Source organism: Pteropus vampyrus, unplaced genomic scaffold, assembly GCF_000151845.1.
Source record: "Pteropus vampyrus isolate Shadow unplaced genomic scaffold, Pvam_2.0 Scaffold631, whole genome shotgun sequence".
Taxonomy (NCBI): Eukaryota; Metazoa; Chordata; class Mammalia; order Chiroptera; family Pteropodidae; genus Pteropus; species Pteropus vampyrus.
Genome location: NW_011889412.1, coordinates 349,013 through 376,525, shown reverse-complemented (window position 1 = coordinate 376,525; position 27,513 = coordinate 349,013). Strand labels below are relative to the sequence as shown.

The following is a 27,513-nucleotide window of genomic DNA, read 5'->3' as shown; positions in this document are numbered from 1 at the left end:
CATTCAAATCAGAAATCAGTCCAAACAAAGTTATTTTCTCTCAACCAAAAGAACTAAAGGATTCCTTACCTGCAATACTGTGAACACTGTGCTTACGTGAATAGCAAAATACAGCACACCAATCACAATGCATACCACTAGGTCAGACTGTAAACGTTCACTCTGTGAAACAAAACAGAATCATCAAACAATGACACAAAATTTAAAAAATATATTTCCTTTATTCCCAGCTGGAAAAGTTTAAGAAAGAAATTTTCACTGATCCTATTTTTAGCACTTCTAGGTATTTCTTACACATGGTAATCAGGTACAAGTCTTAGTTTCTTCTTCGATTTCCTCATATCTCAGTTTGACACTGCAATACCAAGAAAACCAAACTAATGAATCTAGTGCCACATACAATATAAGATATCGTAACAAAGTCTTTTATAATGAAGCTGTGTTATTTTCCCTCCCACTGGCCTGTAAGTTTAACATTATGGAAAAAGGAAATGAGGTGCTTAAGTTCTGTATCATTCATAAGTCATATCTTTTTGGATAACAAACTTATATTTTCATTGGTCTTTCGAAATGTTGAAACTGCATGCATATGTCCTATTTTACTTACTAGATTTTGGTTCTTTTAGTGGTTGTAGTGAAAACCAGAAACCTCTTGATATCTTTGGTTGTTGACTAACCCACAGATTTATACTTTAAGCTAGTTTTAGAAGTATCCTATTACATTTCACATGAAATATCATGGAAACTAAAGTCATAAAAATTCTTTAAATTATATTTTGAGGCAGTTTTGTACTTCTCTAAGGTTTTCTAAAGACTACGTGAACAGCTCAAGTTCACAGAAGGTAAATATTGCATCTAATTCAAGACCTATATAAGTTCAGTCTTTAACATATGAAAATAAGTCTAATAACTTAGAAGAATTTTATTTTATTCTATAAAGCATATGAATCTACAGAATTCATTTTTCAAATAATCACTAAAAAAATGCAGGCAACATTAAAATTCACTAAACTTAAAAAATTTTAAATGACCACATTTACTTAAGTATATTAAATTACCACAGGTTATCATTCTCTCCTTTAACTAGGAATCTCTCTCTCTCTCTCTCTCTCTCTCCAGACTACCCTTGAGAAATAAAACACACTAAAAGGCTAGCAGATGACTTACAAGGATACAGTTTTTATCAAGAGGAAAAATGTTAGGCAGACAGGTAGACATGAGCAACAGGGGAATGAAGGGCCAACCCAGAGACCTCCCTTAGGACCTCTCTGAAACACCTTTTTCACAGTTAAAGATTACCATTACATCCTGAAATATAAGGAAGTAGAAACCACAAAACTAACCACTGGTTTAGTCTGGCGACAAGCACCTGCGCATATACTGTTTGTTAGTACGTGTACTGACATTTCTTTACCAAAGACTCATTATAGCAGCATTATAATATCATACATATGCCCAGAAGTTCATGAATTTAATTATAACAGATTGAATTCTGGGTAATCACATACCAGTAAACAAGGGGTTATATACAGGAGGGTGTCAATCAAAATGACCTCACATGCCAATCATCTAGCACCAGCCCTGTAACCACCCTTCAGAGACACAATATAAGGTACACTCCCAGAACCCTGCCGGGCTACAGCAATTTCTGGCATAGCCCATTTCTCTCTTGAAACCTATTTTAACAAATCTCACTTTTCTTAAATTTCTCTGACCTATAATTGTTTACCACATTGACAGAAAGAACCGGACCCCCTTGACATTCCCAGTGCGCTGGGAATGTTAACAAAAATAACAAAATCTAACTACGGCCATGCCACCCTGAACAAGCCTGATCCTGTCTGATCTTGGAAGCTAAGCAAGGTCAGGCCTGGTTAGTACTGGGATGGGAGACCATGTAGGAAGACCAGGTGCAATAGGCGTTATTTAAAAATAAATAGATAAATAAATAAAGTAATACTCATCTTTCAAGTTCCAGTTTAAATTGAATAAAATTGAGAATTCTATAAACAATGAAATTACTTAATTTTACCTGATTTAAAAATGAATGTTCAACATACTGTTTTATAAGGAAATCAAGTCTGAGGAATGAGCATTGCTTATGTTAAAATTTTAAATAAAAGCAATCGACAATGTACAATACATAACTACATACAGTTATTATATATAGCTATACATTTCATCCAATTATTAAATTCCTTCAAAAAATGTTCATTATATAACATGATGAACTGTCTAAAATATAAGTCTTTTAAGTATTTTAAAAAGCTTAAACTTACAACAGAATTTCTAAGTTTTTCAGGCAGTGGATCTTTTACTTCAGACAGAGGGTCTTCTGGATTTTTCTCTTCTGTTTTTGGAAAAATCTTGGACTGCACCAAAGAGCTTTATATTTTTAAAATGGAGAAAATAATTAATAAAAAAATACATATCTAATCTGAAAACTAGTATTTCAAATGGCAAAGTTTACGATAAAATAAATTATCTAAGTATACTTAATCATTAACAAATGATAAATTCTGAAAAGTTTAAGATGTCATCAAATAAGCATATAGTAAGAATGTTTATTAAACATAGCTTTAATATTTAGCAGAGAAAAAATTAACAAATACTTTCAGCTAATGTGATTAAAACGACCCAAATTTAATCTATTTTGAAACCCAATATAGATTAAGTCAATAGCATTTTCATATGCCATTGGGAAAACATCCCTTGGAAGTTAAATTTGAAAGAAATGTCAACTTATTTAAATTTCTTTAATTCAATAACAACTTTCGCTTACAAAAGTACAGATGGATCACTGCTTTGTCGGCTGAGATGGTAGGATACTGCAACTAACAAACCACAAAAAACGGAGAAAAGTACTGGAATATGTTGACCATCCCAAGAATCCTGTTGGAGGGAAAAAAAGTATGACAGAACAATATTCTTCTAATTTATAATCATATAATCCTTGGATGTCGGAATTTTGGAGAAAGATAACTAAATTCAATAAAAACTTTTTAGCCCTATTATTAACTGCTTTTTATTCCAGATAAATTTAGATTACTTTTTGATGAGCTAGACTCTAGCTTCTAGATCATCTTCAGATTTCTTTTGATTACTAAAGCTCTATTTATACACAAGGAATAATAAATACATTTGCTACTGATACATGCTGCTGCCAATTTCTTTCAGATTTAAAGAGTAAGCTTACAGTAAAATATGTTCTCTCTTTTGAAAAATAAAATAACTTGGTAAATTTTTTGATTTTCTATATAATAATGGAGTAGGAAAAGACAACACACGATACAAGACATTAAGCAAAATAAAATGTTAACATTTTGGCGTGCTACTTTTTTGATGCCTGTGTTATTCATATAATATGCATGCCATTCTATCTTCTATAGTATTGAGCAGGCATTCAGTGTTTCCTGAATGAATGAACTGCATATTCTCAGAAATAAATAATACAAAGGCTAGCTTCAAAGGCCAACCAAACATGTGGAAATGGCATTTCCCAGTGTCTTATCTTCACCCATTTCTCTTGTCAACCCACATTAGCAGTCTTTTTCTTATTCTTCATTTTTGTTGATGAATTCCAAATCTATTAATCACTACCTCAAACCTCTCTAAATACAACTTCCTACTATGCATCTCTGGGTACCCCACAAATGTCAACAAATAAATGTGTCCAAAAGTACACAATCACATTCCTTACTAAACACAAAATTTCCAATTTTGTGCATTAATGTTCACTATCTAACCAGTTGTACAAACTTGACTCTAACCAGAAGTCATCTTGAAGCCTATTCTGGCTCTTTTCTCTTTATTTAGAGTTCCCAAATATATTCACTAAATCCAATTTTAATTAAGTCCCTCATAATTTCAAGATTGCAGCACAACAGTCTTCCTACTTCTGATCCTTCCTGCTTGTATTTCCACTTCCTTCACTCTGAGGGCCAAGTAATCTTCCTAAAATGCAATGCTGATCATTTCCTTGCCATACCTCAAATATTTTGAGTCTTCCATCTCCACCCCAACATATTCAGGATATAAGACAATTTTGATAGAAAGTAATTTTGATAATGATAAAAGACAAAATATTTTATAATCCAGCCTCTGCCTACCTTTCCAGCCTGACTGAAATCCATCTTTCCACATGTACCCAAACCTCTAGCAATTCCAAATTACCTGCTGCTTCCTACACACAACACATTTTCTTTACAACTTCCTGGCTCTTCTTCCCTTGTTTTAATTAACTAATTCCTATTTGTCCTTCAAATTTTGGTTAAAAAGCTACCACTTGGAAAATTATCATTAATCCTGTTAGGCTGAATAAGGTAATAATTTCACTGGTATATAACCAGTTCAAAATCTTCATCACCCTCTAGCGAAAGGGTTGTTTGACTTGTTAATCACAGTGGTACGTAAGCTAATCAAAATCAGGAAATAAATGGTGTTTAGCACAGTACTGGGTACACAGTAAGCAATCTATAAATGCTACTGAATAAATGAAACAAGGAAGGATGCTATGAGTCACTTTTCACATCCTTTCAACCCTATCACTCGCTGTCTTTCATTAATCATAAAAAATAATACCACCAGGGGTTAATGGTTGTTTACGAGAAATTTAAATTTCACTTGTTCAATTTGGTGACACTTTTTTTAAATGGAGCTAATAAGTGTAAATATATATGCCTTACTGTTAAAATATAAAGCTGAAACTTACTGGATTTCATTAACCAATGTCACCATAAAAAATAAAATAAAAATATAAAATTATAAAAAAAAATAAAATGGAGCTAATAAGGCTCATCCAGATCCTTCTAAACCATTAATAATGACATTCAGGTCTTTGCTGAGGGTCACACTGAGCTACGAGTTGCTTCAGGGGCATCTTTAGGAGTCAGCAACAGGGCAGAAGACATCAAGTCCAAAATCAAGAATTATCAGACTGCTCCTTTTGACAGCTGCTTCCCCAACCAGAACCAGACAGGAACTGTTGGTAGAACTACCTGGACTTCCACCGCTGTGAGAAGGCAATGACCACTAAAGGGGATGATGTCTCCGTGTGTGAAGGGTACTGGCGTGCATACAAGTCCCTCTGCCCCATATCCTGGGTATCAGCTTGGGATGACCACCAGGCAGAAGGCACATTTCCTGGAAAGATCTGAACTGGCTCCACTGCCCCCTCTCCTCTGTCTTCCATCCCTCTCTCAGGAAGGTGAGGGTGGACCTGGGTACATCCCACCCTGGGGTCCTGAATCATGGCTTAACTAATAATACATACTTGTTGGAAAAGTGAAAAAGAAAATAATGACATTTAATTTTAGTGCACTAATTTTTACTAGAATCGTTTTTTTTCCCCCCTAAAAAATATGGAATGCTTCACAAATTTGCATGTCATCCTTGCACAGGGCCACACTAATTTTCTCTGTGTTGTTCCAATTTTAGTATATGTGTTGTTGAAGTGAACACTAGAATGTATCTTAAATTGCAGTCTTTGAACTTTACTTTTATAAGTTTTAAAAAGTATTGATATGAACAGTAGGCATATATATTCTTAACTAGAAATCTAAAATTAATTTCATATTCTGTTATTACTATGTCCACCCCTATCCCACCTCTAGGCTGTTATTACTATGTCCAGCCTAATTTGTTTCTAATATTAACCTCTGATTATTTTATGGAAAAGGATTTTCTTTTTATAATGGTTAACTATGAAATTACTTTCCAATTAAAAGTAAAGAGCATGAGAATAATGTTCAACATAAAAGGATCGTGGAAATTCAAGGTAAAGTGACCAGGGAAGGGGGAAAAATTATGTCAATTTAAAACAATCCTCATATAGAAAAACAGCCCTAAAGACAAAACATAACGTACTGCTCACCTTTAAAGCGCCATAACACAATCCATACAGTAAGGCTACTGCTACAATGCTACAGATAAAACTGTAGAGTGCTGCAAGCAAGCTTGTAGTGGCTGGGCAGGAAAAGAAAAAAGAAATTAATATTTAATAAACACTTATTAAAAACATATATTAAAACGGCACTGAAAAGTATTTAAAATGGTATAATATCAACTAGAATTAAGTATTTTTTCATCTGATTTTTAAAAATTGAATTACTTTAAAGTCTGTTGAAATGCACCATGAAGCTCTGAGTGAAGCTCTTCCTGGAGACAATGTGGGCTTCAATGTCAAGAAAGCATCTGTCAAACACATTTAAATCGTGGCAATGTGGCCGGTGACAGCAAAATAAGCCACCAATGGAAGCAGCTGGCATCATGGCTCAGGTGATTATCCTGAACCATCCAGGCCAAATCAGTGCTAGACATGCAGCTGTGCTGGACTGTCACACAGCTCACACTGCTTGCAAATTTGCTGAACTGAAGAACACTGATTGTTGTTTTGGGAAAAAGCTACAAGGCGGCTCAAAATTTTTGAAATCTGGTAATGCTGCCATTATTGAAATGACTCCTGGCAAGCCTATGTATGTTGAGAGCTTCTCTGACTATCCTCCTCTAGGCCGTTTTGCTTTTCATCACATGACATAGACAGTGCTATAGGTGTCATCAAAGCAGTGGACAAGAGGCTGGAACTGGCAAAGTCACTAAGTGTGCCCATTAAGCTCTGAAGGCTAAATGAGTGTCACTCCCAATACCTGCCACCTCGGTCTTAATCAGTGGTAGAAGAATGGTCTCAGAACTGTCTGTCTCATTTGGCCATTTAAGTTTAATAGTAGAAGACTAGTTGATGATTGCAATGCATCGTAAAACCTTCAGAGGGAAAGAATGTTTTATGGACCATTTGGGGATTTTTTGTGTGTGGCAATTGTTATTAGGTTTCAAAATCAACACTTTTTAATGGAAATGACTTGACCAAAAATCTATCACAGAATTTTGAGACCCATTAAAACAAAGTTTAATGAGAAAAAAAATTTGAGTTACTTCATCCAGTGCTTTCAAAAGATGATGAAACAAAGAGTCATCTATTAGCCACAATTTTTGATACAAAAAATATTCACCTTGTAAGTAATGAACATTTATACATGGCAGAAAAACTCATGCCTATATTATGCTTCAAGAATGTACCTTATTATATTTACAAAAGTATGGGAAAAATGAAGCTTGCAAAGGCCTGAAAAGGAACTGGAGACATATTAAGTATTCACTGAAAGATATCAGCCTTTGTAAACAGAACTTGTATTACCTACAAAAGTAAATTTGTATTGAATTGTGTTCATTCTCACAAAAAAATATAGATCTAATTACTAACAACAACAACAGAGATCCAATGGATTACTAGTTATAAGGAATAGGAGATGGCTAATACAGCTAGCTTTTATTTTTAAAATATGGATAATGGTTCCATAAAAGAAATATATAGGAAAGATTTCTCTTTAGGTGATATTAAAAAATTAGCTCCTTGTACAAGTCTATAAATTATGACAAAGCCCACTGTTATGAATAATATACACTGACCCTTCTCCATAGTATTTAGATTAATATAGCACCTATAATAGTCCCTAAATACTGAAACTGTCTTCTATCCATTAAGCCATGCTAAAGACCAGCCCAGTCTTAATTCACATCCCTTTGAAAAATTTTTCAAAGCATCAAAAATGCTCTAAAAGCATAGGAAAGTCTTAGTTTCTATTTAAAACAAGTCATAATATCAACATTTATTAGTAGAGATAATTTCAATGCACATATTTGGAAGATAAATGAGGACTACAAAAATGATGTATGGAGAGAAATGGACTATAAAGTTACAGTAATTTCTTTCCCTTTCATATTTTTTCTCTAGTTGTACATACATCTTTCAGTAAAATTTTAAGTAGTTAAACCAAATAAAAGTATATTTTAACCCTGGTGGCTGCCCATAGGGTTATTTTCAAGTTCTGCAAATCATCATCTAGAGTAACACTGGTCTTATTTTTAAAATGAAATATACATATATTAAGGAAATACATTTCTAAGTATATCGCATCATATCCATACATTCTACTCTAGAAACAGAGGTACTTTTAAAAAGGTTATTTAGTAAAATGCTTTTATCAAAAGCATTCTGGTTTTGGTGTTCACACCAAGATAAAACAAAGCACTGAAACTAAATACACAGACATCCCAAATGCATATGCCAGTTCAAAATCCAAATACAATGCCATATATCAGAGCTCAATATATTTGAGTTATATGACCTTTTATAAATATTTTCTAAGTCTATACGGGTTCTATGTAAACTCATTATCACTTTTAGTTTTAGACAATAGCATCGTTACTTCCTACAGATCAACACGATTTTTCCTATATCTTTCACTAAAGGAGCAGACTTGACTGCTTCTTCCTATCTACAAATTTAATTCCTACTAAGTCTTCAATTATTAAGCAAGTGTATTTTTTTTCTAATTCTGATTCTAAAATGAAAATTGAAAAAGCATTTTAATGTTCAGTTTGCTACTTAATGATCTGTAAAAGTAATACTGTAATTTTTAATTTGTATAAGGAAGTACTCACCATTACCACCAAAGATATGAATATCCAATTGTTCACAAAGGTACATTACAAATGTATTCACCTGAGGCAGGAGACCAATGAAAAATACTACTGGGAAACAGAGTGTAAACACTACAGAAGGAAAGAAAAGTAAATTAAAAATAGTATACCTCATCCATCCTTTTATTTTTTTTAAATCATAAAATAAATGATAACAGACCTAAAATTATCATACACCACTCAGTAATTTTTTAAAGATATCTTTTAAAACTATGTCTCTCTACATAACTGCTTGGCTATTAAATAATCTTTTCAACTTTAACAGCTTTTAAAATTATTTCAACCATCTTCACATAACCAAAGCCTGAATCCAAAGGAAACCTTCCATCTGCTTCAAGAACAGAAGAATTGCTATATTTGTTCATCATTAGCTTTTTTTTTCATAATAGTACTATAGTTCTGTTCCTCACTGAAAGGATTACAATAAACAACAAAACAAGCCTATTAAAACTATTTTTACCTATATAATTTACCTACTTATCAGTGAACTGACTGTATAAAAGATAGATAAGAAATGAGATACTTTAAAGATGACTCACCTATAACTAAATCCCTGGCTGATATAAGCACCAGCGGATTGGTGAAAGTTATTCCATATAATTTGAATTTGGTTGTAGTAAGGTTTCTGCTACCATAATCCAAGAGCCAAATAAGACCACAGCATAAACAGAAATAAACTGGTCTACTGTAGGCAATAATACGATTATGACCCTGAAAATGATATTAAAACAAGAAGTCGGTTTAGTTAATTTTAAGAGTCACAACTAGCTATTGAAATCTTTGATGGCTTTTAGTCTAAGGATTCAAAATGTTTCCATGTGGAAACCCAGTTTCTGGTTGTCACAGAAGGGAATTACAAATTTGGAGAGGAGAAAAAATAGTGAACCCTGTGATAATGGATTGAATTAGAGGTATCAGTATGAACTCGTTTTTTTTAACATACATATAAATATATATAAGAATAGATGCATGCACGTGTACATAGCGAGACCATGACCAACGCAGGGGTTAAGGACACCCCTTGCACAGTTGAAAATTTGTGTATAACTTTTGATTCCCCCCAAAATAATAGCCTATTGTTCACTAAAGCCATACCAATAACACGAACTGCTGCTTAAAACATATATAGTTAGTACTTAAAGAATGATAAGGTAATGTTTAAAGGACACAGAAGGCAGCTTGATGGGCACCCAATGGCCGATTCTGACACAATTTGAGCATCAAAATAAATAATGATAGTAACATTATATATAGTCCATTGAATAAAATAAGAATCCATGAATCCACACTCATACAAAAAAATAAATACACAAGGGAAAGTTATTTTTTATAGTAAAAAGTCAACTACAAAATGTAGGGGAAATGATGGAATTACAAAATCACTATTTGGCAACTATCAAATGATAATCTGATTCAGGCAAGAAACATCAAAAGATATTACAAAAAAGTGGGTAGAAGTCAGCAGGGCAACTGGACATACACAATCACAAAGTACATCCCTATGAGATACTTATTAACTATAAAAGAAAAACAGTAACATTACAGTAGAGTAGTGATTCAAGGGAGTGGGAGGGGATTTTGACCCCAAGGGACATTTGGCAATGTCTGGAGACTTGTTGGTTGTCACAAACTAGTGTGGGGGTACTACTGACATCTAGTGGGTAGAGGTTAAAGATAAAGCTAAACATCCTATAATGCACAGGACAGTACCCCCACCCACAATAAAGAACTATCCAGCCCAAAATGTTAGTAATGTAGAGTTTAAAAAATCCTGCAGGCACTACCATTGGCCAAAAGATCAAAGTTAACGTGATCAAAGTTAACGTGATCAGCGAAAGGATAAATCAACATCACATGCTTCCTGATTTGATGCACTGAGAACACATCACTTTCGTAGTATGCCTACTATAAAAACCACGGCCTATATTCAATCAAGAAGAAACATTAGACAAATTCAAACTGAGGAATGGTCTACAAAACGCCTGGCCTGTACCCATCAAAAATGTCAATATCATGAAAGACAAATACTAAGGAACTGCTCCAGATCAGAGCAGGCCAAAAAAGGCCCAATGCATAATCAGGGATTTTCTATTGCCAATTGAGAACATAGGAAACACCTGAATAAGAACTGTCACTTAGAAAACAGTATTGTATCGACATTAATATCCTGATTTTGATAATTACGTTGAATTAGTGTAAAGAAATGCCTTTGTTTCTAGAAAACAAAAACTGAGGTATTTAGAGGTAAAGGGGCATCGTGTCTACGATTCACTCTCGAACAGTTTAGAAGTGTGTGTGTGTGTGTGTGTGTGTGTGTGTGTGTGTGTGCATGCACATGTGCAGGGAGAGGAAGAGAGAGGGAAAGAGAGAAAGGAACTAGAAACGGAATAAGCAAATATGGTTGGATGTTTGCACAGGGATCTGGGTGAATGGCATCAGGAATTTTTTGTACGATCCTTGCAACTTTTCCCTAAGTCTGAAATTATGTCAGAATAAAAAGTTAAAACCAGTACTTCTATATATCATTACATTTCAAAAGCATTTTTACAAAGTAATAATCAGTTGAAAGAAAATCATACACCTCTTTGTTTTGTTTTGCTCATGTACTCTCATTAGTAAGTATCTCAGTGGATGGGAAAAATGACTATGTTCAAGAAAGAAGCTATCATCATAAACAGCTCTTGGAGTATGACTTTAAACTACTTTAAAGAGAATGCCCTTTGGTCTTTCTAGTAAATAAACATTCTTGGCTGAGGTCTAAAACTGAATCATGCTTCATAATAAATAGTTAGGCAGCTAACATTTTTGTCTAAAGTCACAAAGTAAATAACAAGGTTTTTAATCTCCTTAGTGTCCACAGGTCTAAACACCAGATCAATGTATGACTTCTTTATTCTTGCTCCTAATAATTACTTAAGCAAAATTATGTGGTTTTTCCTACTTCAAAATTTTATTTTTCAATACTTAGTCATGATTTATTCTTCAAAATTTATTAAATGCAAGTTATCAAATAGCCATGAATTTATATGAACCATGTCTACCTAATCAATAACCTCCTCCTCCTGAAACAGGCTGTCAAAAAATGAATTACTATACTCATTTTCAACCAAGATTTAGAGTTCACAATTATAATCCCATTTTACTTCACACTAATAAATCACCTATATTTCTAGTAGTGTGTCAAAACTAAGATGAGAAAATAATAACATAAATCTTAATTCAATCTGACATATGACCCCAAAAAAAGGTTTTAATAAATGTTAAGGAATAATGAGTTACAGTCATATTAGAGTGACTTACATGTCTGGGAGAAGAAGAATCTGGTTGAACACTCTAAAAATGAAGCAGAAAGATAGATTATACTACTGAAGTCCTGGTGATTTTACGAACAACTTTCAAAATGCCTGAAATAATTTCAAGCAAATATTCCACAGCAAAAGAAGGACCTACATTAATTTTTTGAAACATCAATAAAAGAAAAAACATCAGCTCCAGATATTGGTGTCACTCTGATATTAGAAACCTCTCAAATCTTTCCTCTTAACTTATCATGGTTATTAATAATTTGCATCTAACTTAATGTTTCTGAAATAGTATATGGTAGACAGATCCATCTTAACTGCTTAGCTCATTGCTACTTATAAATATCTTAAGCTAGAATGCTTTCTTAGGCATCATCACCCCATTCAGGAAATGCACAAAATATGGGTTAGCTTATAAGAGTAATTCTAGTTCTGCCCACAAATTCCAAGCTTACTAAACAATTCAACAGTATTTGTATTAAATACATTATCTTCATTTTCACATCAAATTCATCAATTAAGCTATATCTCTATAAGAAATTTTATCAGCTTTTCATAAAAATGTACAAAAAGTATTATATGCAGCTACTTCCCAAATTGTGACTTTTCTCCCAAGATCATTTCTAATACCATACCAAACAATTTCACTAGGATGGTCTATCACCATCCTACAGTTCTTGACTGGAACAAGCTTACTGAGTTTGGCATGTGGGCCTGGCTTCTGAATAAGAGACCAGGTAATCTTTAAATTCTTTCAATTCCAACATCTATCCTCTAAAAGTATCTGTTCCAGCCGTTCTTATTTGTTTACAACATTACTATTCCTTTAGTCAACTAACTGTAAAAATCTCAGTCATTTTTTACCTTTTCTATAACTAACCAAAAGCAGTGGACAAAATTAATGGGACAAGGAACACTGGAATCAGGGAATGAATTTAAATGGTTTAAGGCAATAACGGAATGGACTGAGGTGGTTGAAATGGAAAATAAGAACAAAGGCCAGAAATTTTAACAGAGGATCACCACAAAGACACTTGGAACAAGAAGGGGCTTTAAGATTTTGAGTCAGGATAGTACTGTGAAAAGCAAAGCAACCAGGAAAGAAAAATACTTTTCAGCTGATGATGATGGGCTATTTTTAAAATATGCCAACTGCCTATTAAGATATATAGGACTAAAGCTTGCCAGAAAGGTGAAGACTTTGAGATATACATCTGGACATAAGTCATATAGCAGGGCAATAATTAAAGTAAAAAAGGATGACTTCACTAGCAAGAAACTGCAAACTGAAAAGAGGGCCAAATAAAACCCTAGAGAATTCTCGTAAATTAAAACTTAAAAAGATATAGCTTAACTTAATTGATGATTTTGATGTCAAAAGAACAAAGAGGCATCAACAAAGAAAAATTAAGTTACCTGAAAATAAAATAAGTATCAGGGTAATATAAAGTCACAGAACAACAATGAAGATAATATGAAAATGCAAGATAGTATTCATAGGTGTTAAGTGATGTAGCACTCCCAGATAATGAAGACTAAGAAAAGGACATAGATTTGGCAATTTGAGACTATGAGCAACCACAAAGACTGCAATTTCAGTACTGCAATGAGGAAAAAGGTATGGATGGGTCTTGAAAAAAATGAAGCAGTTGAAATAGGTGGTATAGTCCAGATGTCTTAACTATAGACACCTGGACACCTAGTGGTGTAAAAAGAACTAAACAAATAGTTTTCAGGATAGGAGAAGGTTCTTCATATTAGCATATATGAGGCAAATAACCAATACAAGCAAGGTTATTTACTGGTTAAGAAAGAAAAGAATGGAAAAAGTCCACATTGACAGTCCATACTGATTTTGCATGGAAGGTGGAAAATTTGGTATTTGATTCTTCCATTTTTGGAAAGCTTAAAATTGTAAACATTTGATATTTTAGAGCTACTATGAAAACGAGAGCAAAGGGACACCAATCTTCTGCTTTTAATATCCCAAAGGAACATATGTACCAGTTTTGACATTACTTATCTACCAATAATGGACTTTAATAAATGTCACCTATAGAACAGTAAAAATATAGAAGTGGGAGAGTGAATGTTGACAAATTAAAAAGAAATGAACTTCAAAAATGCAAATTCTTATTTTTAACAAATGCCCAAATATATTTTAATGCAAAAAATAGCTTTAAGGAAGCTTCAGTTACATATTTTTCAGAGTTTATATGTCACTTTTATTCCCTACCCAATCTAATGTAAACATTCAAGGAAAATAAATCAAAAATTTACTATAATTCAATGAATAATAAGAAAACTTATGCTCTTTAACACAAATATTATTCCATAGTCTGAAAAGAAGAGCAATACTGGTACCTTAAGTAGTGAGTATTGACAGCTGGCTATAACCAGGCAGAACTGGAAGACCCAGATATCTCTGAAGAAGCCTTGTATGAGAAGAATAGATCCCAAAAATGCCACAATAATAGCCAAGATGACAGCTAACACATTTTCCAGGATCTCACGATTTCTGTAGACAAAAATCATTATGAGTAAGTATATCATCAATATAAGAAATTAATCAGAGTTGAAATAAGAGAAGGCATCAATATGAAGTTTCTATTATACTTGCTGAAATGCTTTTTTGATACTACATTTGCATAAAATTATGGATCACAGTGAAAAAGAAACTCATTTATGTGGAAAATTAAGACAAATTCCTATGTGCAAATAAAGCATGCTAGAGTGGATTGTAGTTTTAATTTTAATATATAATGTAGTTTTAATATCTACTTAAAAATTTTTACTCTTTTTAACATCTGCTTTTCTATCTGTCAAGTTTGTTGCAAAATAACTAATCAACTTGGATGGTAAAGAAGTTAGAGAAACGAGTTTGAAAAACAAAATCTCAAAACAGTTTCTAGAAAATTAAATTTAAAACTGTCGTTATTTTATATAATAAAGTTTGTGACCAAATTTTGATACCAGTTTCATTTTCCCCACCTCAAAATCATGTGAAATAATCTGAAAAGTAATTAACTAGAATCATTTACATACAGGTTCTCCCCTATGTTGAGAATGAAGGCAGTGATAGACTGTCAATACTATACCAAAGTTGATGAGACCAAGTATGTATTTTATTAAACAGACACTGTAAAAGAAATAATATGATGCCCAAGATATTTAACATAATAATGAAGATAATTTTTATGTCACACCAAAAACTATGAACCGATCTCACTACTTCTTGAGGAAAATAAATCGAAACATTAAAAGCATTCAGAAAATGTTAAATATGAAAGTCTTTTTTAAAGAATATATGCTGACATGGGAACATGTCCAGCATATTTGCCATACAAAGAAAGGTCACAAAACCATGTGCACAGGAAGATGTAAGTGCTGTTATTTAAAAAACTTTCAGATATAGGTTAAGTTAAAAAAGACAATATATCAAAATGATACTACTAATAAAGTATTTCTCTGGGTGAAAGGATTATGGATATATAAAATCTTTCTATATATTTAAGTTTTTTATAATGAATAAAGAATTACTCTTAAAATCACAAAAATGTTTTTTAACTTGTTGTCAATGACATTTATAATCATCGGCTGAACTAAAACTAAAATTCGCAAACATGTCTGTACTATTTCATTTGTTAGTTCTACCAGATTAAAACAAGTTCAGTAGTATTTTAAAAACAATGAACACTGGTATTTTCACTGATCTCACATGGCAGTTGTGGAATTCCAAACTTGTCAAACCCAATGACCCTCATCAACCCCGCTACACCGCATACTGTCTGTATTGCTAGACACTGAACACGTGCTCTCCTTCGGCTTCTCTTAGTTTTTAATTTTGATAAATACAACTTATCAATTTGTTCTTTTACTAATCTAATTTTTGGTGTTACATGTAAGACATTTTGCCTAACCCAAGGTCACAAATATTTTCTCCTAGAAGTTTTTCTGAAAGTTTTATTGTTTTAGATTCTACATTTAGGCCTATGGTTCATTTTGAATTAATTCTTGCAATATGGTGCAAGGTAAGGATACAAGCCTTTTTTTTTTTTCATATGGAAATCCAGTTGAAAAAGCCATCCTTTCACCATTTACTGATTTGAAATACTATTTCGATGCCATATAGGCTTAGTTTTCTTTATGCGAAGGTTTTTAAACTATAATTTTCATTTGTTTAATCGATATAGGATCATTAAGGTAACATATTCCTTTCAGAATGAACTTTGATAATTTATAACTTTCAATAAATTTTCCACTGTCAAATTTATTGGCATGTAGTAGCTGTGCTTAATACTCTATAATCCATGTAATACCTGTAGAATCTATAGTGAAATCCTATCTCATACTCCAGATTTTGGATAGCTAAATCTTTTTTCTTTTTCTTTTTGTCCTGATCAGTCTGCCTAAAGTTTATCAATTTAATTGATCTTCTCAAAGATCAAGCTTTTAGTTTTTTTCTTTATTTTTCTGTTTACTCACTGATTTCTGCTTTGTTCTTTACTACTTTCTTGGACTTAACTGCTTTTTCTAGTGAAAGGGGAATCACTCATTTTTCTTCTTCGTACTATAATTTCTCCTGAGCACGTACCTGTTAGTGGCATTCCCCAAATTCTGATACGCTGTTTTCATTTTCATTCTGTTCAAAACACTTCCTAATTTCCCTCTTGATTTCTTCTTTGGTCCATTAGTTTAGAAAAATTATTTAGTGTCCAAATATTTAGGTATTTTCCAGGGTTCTTTTTGTTATTAACATAATTAATTCCACTATGGTCAGAGAACACACTATGTATGACTGGAATCTTTTTAAATTTGACCCATGTATTATGGCCCAGAATATGTCTGTCTTGGTAAATGTTCCATGTGCACTTAAAAAGAATGTGTATTCTGTTATGATTGTAGTGCTCCATAAATGTTTGATTGATAGTATTGTTCAAGTCTACTATATATATCCTTGCTGATCTTCCATACACTTCTATCAACTGTTGAGAGAAGTATGTTAAAGTCAACTATAATTGTGAACTTGTCTATTTTTCCTATTTCTATCAGTTTTTACTTTATGTATTTCGAAGCACTGTTTTAAGTTTAGAAACATTTAGAGTCAATAAATCCTATGGATTAATTGACCCCTTATCATTATGAAATGACTCTATCTTTCTTTGGTATATTCTTTGCTCTGAAATCTAATTTGTCTGACATTAATGCAGCCACTCCAGCTTTCCTTTTATTATGTGCAGACATGCTATCTCTTTTTCAATGTTTTTACTTTTAACCTATTTATGTCTTTAAAGTGCATTTCTTGTAGGCAGCAGAGTTGACTTGCTTTTTTCTCCAATCTGACAATTTCTGACTTTTTCTGTCATCTATCATTTATTTTCTACCAATCTGTTCTTGATCTCTTTTTTCTTTTTCTGTCTTTAGAGTAATAACTTTTATAAATCCATTTTAGCTCTTTTTTACTTACCAGCTATTCTTTTGTCATTCTGTTATTTTATTTTTACAGTATACATTTTGGTATACCATTTCACATTTAGTATTAGAAACAGTAGTATAATTTTGTATCCCCCTTCCCAACCTTTATGCTGTTATTCTCATGAATTTTACACATTATAAACCACAACATATATTATTATTTTTGTTTAAACATCCAATCATCTCTTAAAGTGATTAAACTTGTAAGAAAAAACATATTTTTTCATGTAGTTACCTAGCATTTCCAATGATCTTTGTTCCTTTGGGGTGGTCCATATTTTCATTTGGTATTATTTTCCTTCTGCTTGAAAAACATCCTTTAACATATTCTGTAGTGTAGGTCTGCTTGCAAAGAATTCTTTCAATTTTTCCTAGTCTGAAAATGTCTTTGTTTTGCCTTGGTTATTAAAATATTATTTTGCTGGGTATAGAATCCTAGGTTGAGGTTTTTTTTTTTCCTATATTTCAACAATGTTGTTCCATTGTCTTCTCACTTGCATTCTTACCAACAACAAATTTCATGTCTTCTTTATCCTTGTTCCTCTAACAACCACTTTTTCTCCCTTGCAGTTTTTAAGAATTTTATCACTAGTTTGAACAATTATGGGCCTTGGTGTAGTTTTCTTCATGTTTCTTGTGCTTGAGGTTCACTGAGATTCTTGAATATGGATATTTCTAGTTTTCATCAAATTTGCAAGGTTCTCCACCATTATTCCCTCAAAATTTTTTCTGTCTTCTCTTTTTGAAGTTGTCATACAAGTTACTTTCATTTTGTTTATATGTTCTTTTCATTGGGGGATGGGAGTGAAAGGGTAATTTTTAAAAATCCTTTTCATTTTAGGTAGTTTCTATTGCTCTCAAGTTCACCAATATTTTCTTTTGTAATGTCTAATCCACCGATAATCCCATCCACTGTATTTTTCACCTCAGACATTTTAGTTTTCATATCTATAAGTTTAATTTGGGTCTTTTTTCATATATTCCATGTCTCTACTTAACTTTTTTAACATATAGAGTGCAGTTATAAGTTTTAAAGTCTTCGACTACTAATTCTAATATCTGTAACAGTTACAGTTTGGTTCCAATTGATTCATTATTTTCCTAATTATACATAATGTTTTATCCTTTCTTTGCATGCTTGGTAATCTTTGAATGCCAGACATAGTGAACCTTAATTTACTGGGTACTAAGAATTTCTAGATTTCTATAAATCTTTAAAACAGTTTGATCCTTTCAGGTCTCACTTTTATGACTTGTTAGGTAGGGTTGCAGCAGTGCTCATGCTAGGGCTAATTATTCCCTATTTGTAAGGCAAGACTTTCCTGAGTATGCTACACGATGCAACATGAAATACGAATTATGAGTTTCTTCCATCTGGCTGGTGAGAACAGTCACTATTTCTGGACCTGTGTGAGTACCAGGCACTATTCCTCTATTTCTTTCATATGGTTCTTTCCCAGACTTCAAGTAGTTTTTCACATATATTCACTCATCAGTACTCTGCTGAATATTCAAGGAGAACCAGAGATTCTCTCTGAGCAGAAATCCCTTCTGTGATATTCTGTACTATGAACTCTTAGCTCCATCTCCAACTCAGGAAGTCTGCTAAGCTCTGATTTAGTACCTTGTGTCACAGCCTGGGAATTCTCTTAAGGCAGTAAGCTGGGGCGATTGTAGGGCTCACATAATTTGTTCTCCATTTCTCAGGAATCACTGTTCTTTGTTGTCTTACCTCCAATATCAAGAAAACCATTGTTTCAGGTAGGAGGATAAATCCAATCTTTGTTACTCCATGTAGACTGGAAGCAGCATTTGATCACCAAGTTTATAAAAGACTACTATTATTTACTACTGAGATTATTACTAAGAAATAAACAGAAGTTTCCCCTTATACCTTTTATATTTAGTCATATTACTTATAACCTTATAATCATTAACACTTCATTTTCTCTGACTTTTAAGTATAGTTGCATGATTCTTACTGATGATAAAAAGGATAAACATATTAAAATTGCCACAAACGTTTTTAATGAATTCAAGAGTGTCAATTTTGGGGAACCTTATTAACTTCATCTCAAAAGAACCAAAATAGAAAACATTATCCAACATGGTAACCAAGTAAAAACCTCTATAGGTTATTAAGGACATTTCAATTTAAAAATAAAACCTACATACACCTTTAATTAATCACACTATATTCTCACCTATCAAAAAGGGCCAAAAGTGTGAGTCTGTCAAAGTTAATGCCGATCCATAGCTGAGGCAGGATCCAAAAGCGATAATAATGTTTAACCTTTTGGGCAGCTTCTTCTGTTGGACCATAAGTAGCTGCCAAGTCTGGGCTTAAATCAATGTCTTGTTGCTCCAACAAATCTGTATCAATGGTCAATAGTCTGTTCAATCGAATCTGTGGAAGAGAGAGCTAAAAGAAAGTCAGCATTGTGAGGCTTAAAATATCTAATCGAGTCATGATTCAAGGGCTTACAGATTCAACTGCCTTACAGATTATCTACGCCTCCTTAATTCTCTACACGCATCCACTCCTTGTGGATATTTTAAGACCATTAAAACTACAGAAGGTTACGATAGGAAGTAAATTAAAATAAAGCGAATTAATCAGTGGGCCTTTTGGGAAGATTTTAATAGGAAAATAGTTTGAAATCCATAACTATTTGAAAGTTTATGACTTTAGCTAGTAAATCCATTAAGATCACTCATAGTGAATCATTGATGGCTTCTCTTCTCCCTGTCACATTTATGGTCTTGTCTCATTCAGCTATGAACTTCATTACTGTGTTAAATCTAAGTTCCTCTGCACTGGATTCAAAGTCTTCAACTCTCATTTCTTCCTAGTCTCTTATTATTGTTTCTGTTCTTTCCAAATCCCTCCTACCCCACCACTCTCCCTTCTCTTTTTTTGGCAGGCTGCTCATCTGATGCTAGACAGGAAATTACCACATTACATTTCTTTTAGCTTTAACTCATCCATTCATCGGTTTTTCCTTCTTCTAAAAGAATCAAGTTTACTATATCAAGCACAGCACCAGCCAGCATTTTGATTTAAAGGCTCCCACACATTTAACAGTAGAAAACAATAATCATTTTCCCATTCCTGCTTTCCTATGGAGCTTTTAGGAATACACTACCGTGAAAAGAGTAGGGACAGTTTTTATGTTTCAAACACATATGGGAGTATAGTCAAGAAAATCTGCTCCCTGTATATAACACAGCCACTTCTATCTCTAAACACTGACAAAGACTGCTCTACTTTTTTTCTTACCCTCTATGCCAAGGTTTCTCAACCTTGGCACTACAGGAATTTTCAACCAGATAATTCCATGTTGCAGGGGCTGTGCTCTCCACTAGAGGATGTTTAACAGTATTCCTGGCTTCTATCCACTAGATACCAGTAGCATTCTCCACATTGTGACAAGCAAAAATGTTTCCAGATATTGCCAAATGTCCACTAGGTGAAAACCTTTGCTCTATGCCAGCTCACATCTACGGTCTTAAAACTCTGTTTACAGCTGGTCATTTTCAGGAAGCTGCTAATAATTCTTTCCTTTGGCACTACACTTATCTACACATAACTCCTACGTGTTTAGAAGGATTTGATCCATTTTGTCTTTTCCAACTTCACTACGTACGTCTTGATGGCAAATGCAGGGTTATCTTTTTAAAATATCCCCACTGTATTTTATGTGGCACATTTTTTATTCAGTGATGTCATCACTAAGCTTCCCACACACACACTGGTTTATGAATAACTAATAGTAAACCAATAAATAACTGCACCAAAATCGTAATAGTCAAAGTGAAGTTTTAAAATAAAACAATTAAAAACGGCACAAGATTATGACATTGGTAAGTAAATGGACCCTGACATACTCTCAAAACTGTAATAACTGATTCATATATAGCTAATTAAACTTCATGGTGTTCTATGTTTCTTAACAAAAAACTCCTAAGAAGAGATTCATTATAAGACAGCAAAAGTATTTTGCCATAATTTTCAACAAAATTCAAAATTCAAAATTGTTCTGATTTGCACAGCAACTTAATCTAAAAACACATCATGTAATAAAAATGAAGGAAACCTACCACATCATGTGGATAAAATCGAACTGAGGTAGAACTGGATACATGAGAATCCGTGTCGCTAAAGTAAAATTAAAAAAGATTTTAAAGAATAAACAACTTGTCAAGGAGAAAATAAATAAATTCTTTAACAATTGGATATTTACAGTATCTTCTCTTTTCTATGTAAACTTTAAAATGCAAAATACCATTTTCCTAAAGTTGTGATTAAAAGCATAGCCTCTGGGTCACAGTGTCTATATTCAAATCTCTTCATCAATTGAATGAGATCTTAGACATCTTATCCAACCTTTTTTATACCTTCAGTTTATTTACTGGTAATATAGGATAACAGTACGTTTATCACAAGGTTCTTGTGAAAAGTGTTTAAGAAAGCAATTAACATACTGCCTGGAACCATAATAAATTGTAGCCAAGAACATGACAATTCAGTTTCCACAATTCAGTCAAGTTTAGATTTCAAAACTCGAGACCTTAACACACTTATGGGGTAAGAAACTGTTCTTGTCTTGAATTATATTAAACATAATTGTTTCTATTGCTCCATACTACTGTTTCTGTTTACAAAATCATCTAACACTCCAATTTAATCATTTTTGACACGATGAATTCTGAAAAGGAGCTTAAAGAGTATAATTTTCTAAATGTTCTATCTTTTCAGCATGCTAAGTGACTACAAGATCCTATTGCTTTAAATGGCACCTTAAAACTTAAAAAACTGAGTTGCCCATAGATGTGTAACATTCAAATGGATGTGTCCATTATTAAACAGAAGTCCTAAAAAAAGAATCAAATGACCCTAGTGAAAACAGTGACCTAATTAATCAATAATGGATTTCAAAGCAGCAACTTGCATACATGAACAATAATAAAAATTTTACAAAAAATTTTATTATATTCTAAACTATAATTATGTCATATGATCAAGATTTCTAATTTCTTATTTGCTTTTCTTATAACTTCTCTGCTATCTTACATAATTCCTTGCTAAGGGAAGGAGAAAAAAGAAACTAAATGTAACATCTGACCTATAATTTAAGAAATTCTTTCTTCTGGTAGCTGGTAAACAAATGTTAAAACAAAGTGAAAGAAGACCATTTAAGAAGATATTTGACCAAACTCTTACAAGGAAATAAAATTTTTAAATTACACACACAAAAAAAGTATTGATGGGCATGAACTTAGTTGTGTAAATATTTTTCTAATAAGCTTTTTTACATATATATAGACATATGTGTGTATGTGTGTATACACATATATGTGTACATACAGTTAAATTTGCAAATGTGCAACCTCTGTCCTACTATAAGATCTGCCGGAAATTTTTACTTACTTTTTAAAAGCAGAATAGCTTTTACGAATGCTTTCTTTTTCCCACAGCAACAAATTCTACTTTAACTCTCTAGAGACAAATGCACTATGACAAATTAGTTAAGGCAACACAAACAAATGTTTTCAAAACAAAATATATGCAAGTACACATACTCTCCTAATAAGATTTCACACATACCAGATATTGGATGCTCTTCTTGCTGCTGGTTCAAAATTCACAAGTGACATGTCACAGCCGCCAGTCTCATAAAGTGTAGAAGAGAATTTACCTAGCAAATAAATGATTTTTTTAAAAAAAGCAATTAGAATACTCAGAATGTTTCCTTCAAAATTCGTGTTACAATTTTTTAAAATGTACTGTAACCTCTTTTTTCCAAAATATTTTTTAAAAAATGATCAGCACATAATTCAGCATGTGAATTGAAAAGGAATGCTAAACAGTAGGGCAATATATACAATCAGATATTAAAAGTGAGGGATTGATGTCAGCTTTATAATACCAGTCTTCTCTTTTCTCCTCCCAGCACATCCTTAAGTAATCACATGACTGAATTTAATGATGTTTAAAAGTCACCTGAGCACAAGTTGTGAGTGGCCATTTGAAAAGCTGCTTAAGTTTTAAGACAGCTCAAACTGCAAGACAGCAAATTTATATAATTACCTTCAGTTTTTTTTTTTTAAGAAAAAATGAAGACTGTCAAAATGGATGTAAGGAAATTCAATGAATTAAGTATAATGTTGGTGATATGTACAGTACTTAATGAACATTACTATTTGTATGATTCTGCAAGAACTCTGAAAAAATTTAGGACCACCATTTGCTATAGTCGATAATCACTACTACAAAACTGATAAAAGGCTTAGAAATTACATTGGCTGCAAAGAAATATAGGTCAAAAAAAACTCATAGTAAACTATTAAGATAAAATAATTTCTGATAATGAAATTTAAAAAATCTGTATATTATCTGAAATGCACACTTCTCCTTGACTATCTATGGTAGCCATATCAATGGTGAGTTAGGGAGCATAAAGAAATGAATATAAATTTCTAGTATGTCAATGAGAAGATGTACAAAACTCTAAAACCATGTGGGTCTAGTCCAGGCTACTTTCTGACTATTTATGAGGGTTTTGTTTTATTAGTTGGAATTACTGAGGTTATAAATATGAAAAATCTTAAAGGGCAACTTCACCTTCATAGTAGGGCTAAAAGATTTCTCTTCCATGACTACAATAAAAACAATATGCAATAAGGACTTTTATTTAAGTGATATCCTTGAAAAATGACCATAAATACTCCCCATATTAATAATATAACTAAGGGTTTACAGAACATTTCAACAATCACTTCATTATTTAAAAGGCCTAGAATCAGAAAAAGTACTTTATTTAATGGGATTATTAATAATGGATCAGACAGAATATGCAAATATTTTATTGTGGTAGTTTCTGTAGTAGAAACGTTTTTGTCAGAATGATATATTCCTGAGATAATTTCAAAAAAAAAAGCATTCTGAGAAATAGTTCATTTGCTGTTTTTCAAGGGAGAATTATTCAGCATGTGGACTATCTAAAAGTGCTTTTTACTCTCCTGTCTTTTAACCATGAGTCATTCACTCTTAGCACATCTAATGGAACCCAAATTAATGAACTAAAATGAAATGATACAAGCTGTCAATTTGGCTACTTCTTAGATGTAGTACTAAAATTCTTTTGAAGTGGAATGATTGGTTGCAGAAATTGTTAGTGAAGGAAAAAAGAAAACAAATGAAAATACTGGCTTGACTGAATTTTAAAAAAATTTTAATTGCAATTTTTATGCTCTGCTCTTTCCTCATTTATCATGGATATCAAAGATTGGCTATGCCATTATAATTAACTTACATTAATAGAAATAAGAAACATCAAAATCACAGACTGCATACATTAAGAAGAATTATAAATTCATGTTAAATTACTAAGCCACAGAGTAATAAAGAGCTGGGAAGGCCTGGCTATTGTTTGTGAAATCCAATAAGAATGGAATGCAGAAATGTGTTTATATCACAAAATTTGTCTTTTAGAAATGTTAATTCTATATTCAATAGCATTTAAATTACTGAAGTATATACTGAGCATTTAAGCATTCCATGGGATTTTTAGTAATATAAGTCCTATTCTTTAGTAATATAAGTCCTGAAAATATTTATAGGCAACTGAAATCAACTAAAGATGTTACTCTTTGAAATTTTCAAATGGAAAAGTAAAAGAATATTACATCACTATCAAATTATATCTTTTATATTTAGCTGTCTAATATGAAACTTTTATAGAAATAGTTATGTTTTAAGTAAATATAAACATAAAAATAAAGTATGTCCACCAAAAAGCTTTTTAGACAGAAAGAAAGCTGGAAATTGGGCAGTTTTACTACATAAATCTATTACTCTACAAATCAATGACTAACCCGAGTAATAAAATTTAGAAATTCAAACAGAAGCATAAAACATGTCTAAGAAAAGAGTAGCTATAATTTTAACAAATGTGCATGATTTTAACAGTGCTTTTTATTTTTTCCTAAGAAGCTTTTGTCTACCTACTAACTGTAAGAACATGTTCAGGTTCCTAAAAATATATATGGCACATGTCAGAACAAACCTACATTGTATGAAGGCTTCATGGTATATTCTCAAGTTTACCAAAAGAATAGATTCTATGTCTCTCTTATATCTTTGGGCTTGACAACTAATAGCACTTCAGAAACAACACATTTTTATTCAGAAAATAAGCAACTCAGAAAAAAAATTATACTAAAAAATATTCTGCTTAAGGTTTCTTTGGAAAACTTAGTAAACATTTCAATGTATTAATATGATAATTTAAAGGCATCTTTAAAAATAACCAAAACAGAAATGAGTACATATTGCTACTGGTTTATAAAAATGAAAAATAACTTAAATATGTACAAATCTTCTTAGCATGCATAACAATTTTACATATATCTCATTTGAGATTAAAACCATCATCATAGTTAACCTTTGGATCCAAAGTAAAATGTGCCCTTATTAATAACCTCATTTTAATGTTCTTCTATATTAAGAAAAATACTTCAATTTAAATATTATTTATAATGAACATAAATTGGGAGAAAAAGCAGAACATTAATATGTCTTCCCCACATAAATTATGATTATGAACTAAGTCATTTCATCATAATTCAACTCCCAAGTCATAATTAATTATATCTAACACAATGACTATCACAATTTAAAGAGAAAAAAATTAATTTCTGACCAAAAAACAAGATGAAGGCTGGAATTTCAGACTTAATAATGATATTAGCTATGACATAGCATCTCCAAAGATAAAGAAAAAACGTTGAGCTATCTGGTATTTCTCAGTTTTGAATATTCAATAATAACTGCTATTGTGAACGAAAATTTAATTATACAAAACCATTTTTTGAGGTAGGAGAATTTCAAAGTACTAACCATAAATTTACGAATTTATAATTTATAAAAAATTTATAAATTTTTATAAATTTTTAAAATTTATAAATTTTACTCAACACGAAGATGAATAAAACTGGATACCGACTTAAGGAACAAGGGCACTTGAAGCATGTGCCTGAAGGCATAAATGACACAGCAAACAAATTCAAATAAACACTGGCAAAATACTGACAGAAGACATGAGAAATGAATGAATGGAGTTCTCTAACTTGTCCTATCAATAAAAATCCTCACCATATGCAAATGCATAGATTATAAGACCAGGGCTCAACCTAAGAAACTCAACTATTTTGTTTTTGATGTCATTCTGATTTTACCTATGTATCTTAGAAGGAGGTGGTTACTAGAAAGACAAATCATCATCTGTAGGGTTTCTCTTATCTTCTCAGTACCAACAACATGAGGCCTCTTAAATTTCCTGGAAGATTTTCTTCTGCAGACCCCCTCTCCAACCCCTCATTCCTGTTTACTCTTGTCCAAGCCTAATCCTGATACACTGTTTTAACTGACTTCTCATTTTTCTATGGCAGGAAAGGGCTACAAAAGCAAAGAAATACAAGGGAAGCAACTTTATTATCAAGGGTTTTAGAAGTCTGTTAAAGGACACAAACATCTATCTAAATAGCTAATTTAAACATTCTACAAAAGTTCTTATTTCTGATGTGATAAGTATTATATTCATAATGCTATCTCAATGAATATATTATCATACATTTAAGAGAGAAGGTATTTAAAATCAGTCCCAATTTCTTGGACAGCAAACTCCTTATCATCATGAGTAATGACTTTGAGTCTCTGGGGAAACATGCGTTTTCTTTCACCCAGACAGAAATGATTCCATTTTTTGCTGCTCGTAGGTTAAAAGACTTGTTTCTCCCTAGCTGAGGAGACAGGAAACTTTTTCTGTAAAAGGCTAGATAATAAATAACTTAGGCTTTGTGAGCAAGATGGTTTCTACTGGGACAATTCAAGTCTGCCATTGCAGTATGAAAGTAGCCACAGCAAATACATAACATAAATACACATTTATTTTACTTTATTTACAAAAACAAGCATCAAGCTGGATTTAGCCCTAAGGCTGTAGTTTGCCAACCCCTGTCCTAGACCAAAAGTCTTAGGCTTCTAAAACCTCTTTTAATTGTTGTGCTACAATGGAAATCAAGTCACTATGCTGTTTTTAATTCAGTTTCAATATTGAGAACCAGTCCTTCTTGGAATGTGCAGCATGTGCTAGATTTTTAAAACAGGAGTTTAAGAAAAAGTCAGGTACAAGAA

At 32.3% G+C, this 27,513-nt stretch overlaps 1 protein-coding gene, 1 non-coding gene and 2 pseudogenes across 7 annotated transcripts in view; 2 read left to right on the top strand and 2 right to left on the bottom strand.

Moving 5' to 3' along the window:
* The window catches only part of PCNX1 (pecanex homolog 1), a 139,390-nt gene that overhangs the window by 39,317 nt on the left and 72,560 nt on the right, over positions 1 to 27,513 (bottom strand). For 4 of the 6 annotated variants that reach the window (XM_011384828.2, XM_023525805.1, XM_011384831.2 and 1 more), the window contains 11 exons: positions 22,924 to 23,014; positions 21,417 to 21,474; positions 19,520 to 19,737; positions 14,205 to 14,358; positions 11,839 to 11,871; positions 9,078 to 9,249; positions 8,500 to 8,610; positions 5,873 to 5,964; positions 2,783 to 2,892; positions 2,280 to 2,385; positions 70 to 162 (listed from right to left, as the gene is read on the bottom strand). In XM_011384828.2, the coding sequence (XP_011383130.2) occupies positions 70 to 162; positions 2,280 to 2,385; positions 2,783 to 2,892; positions 5,873 to 5,964; positions 8,500 to 8,610; positions 9,078 to 9,249; positions 11,839 to 11,871; positions 14,205 to 14,358; positions 19,520 to 19,737; positions 21,417 to 21,474; positions 22,924 to 23,014 (1,238 nt within the window). The remainder of the gene's footprint in view (positions 1 to 69; positions 163 to 2,279; positions 2,386 to 2,782; positions 2,893 to 5,872; positions 5,965 to 8,499; positions 8,611 to 9,077; positions 9,250 to 11,838; positions 11,872 to 14,204; positions 14,359 to 19,519; positions 19,738 to 21,416; positions 21,475 to 22,923; positions 23,015 to 27,513) is intronic. The other 2 variants (XM_023525807.1, XM_011384829.2) reach the window with 1 other exon arrangement.
* On the top strand, positions 1,804 to 1,922 carry LOC111733743 (annotated as a pseudogene).
* Positions 3,631 to 5,285, top strand: LOC105308823 (annotated as a pseudogene).
* LOC111733744 lies at positions 5,355 to 5,460 on the bottom strand. The gene has a single exon (XR_002778147.1). It is a non-coding gene; the product is annotated as a U6 spliceosomal RNA (small nuclear RNA).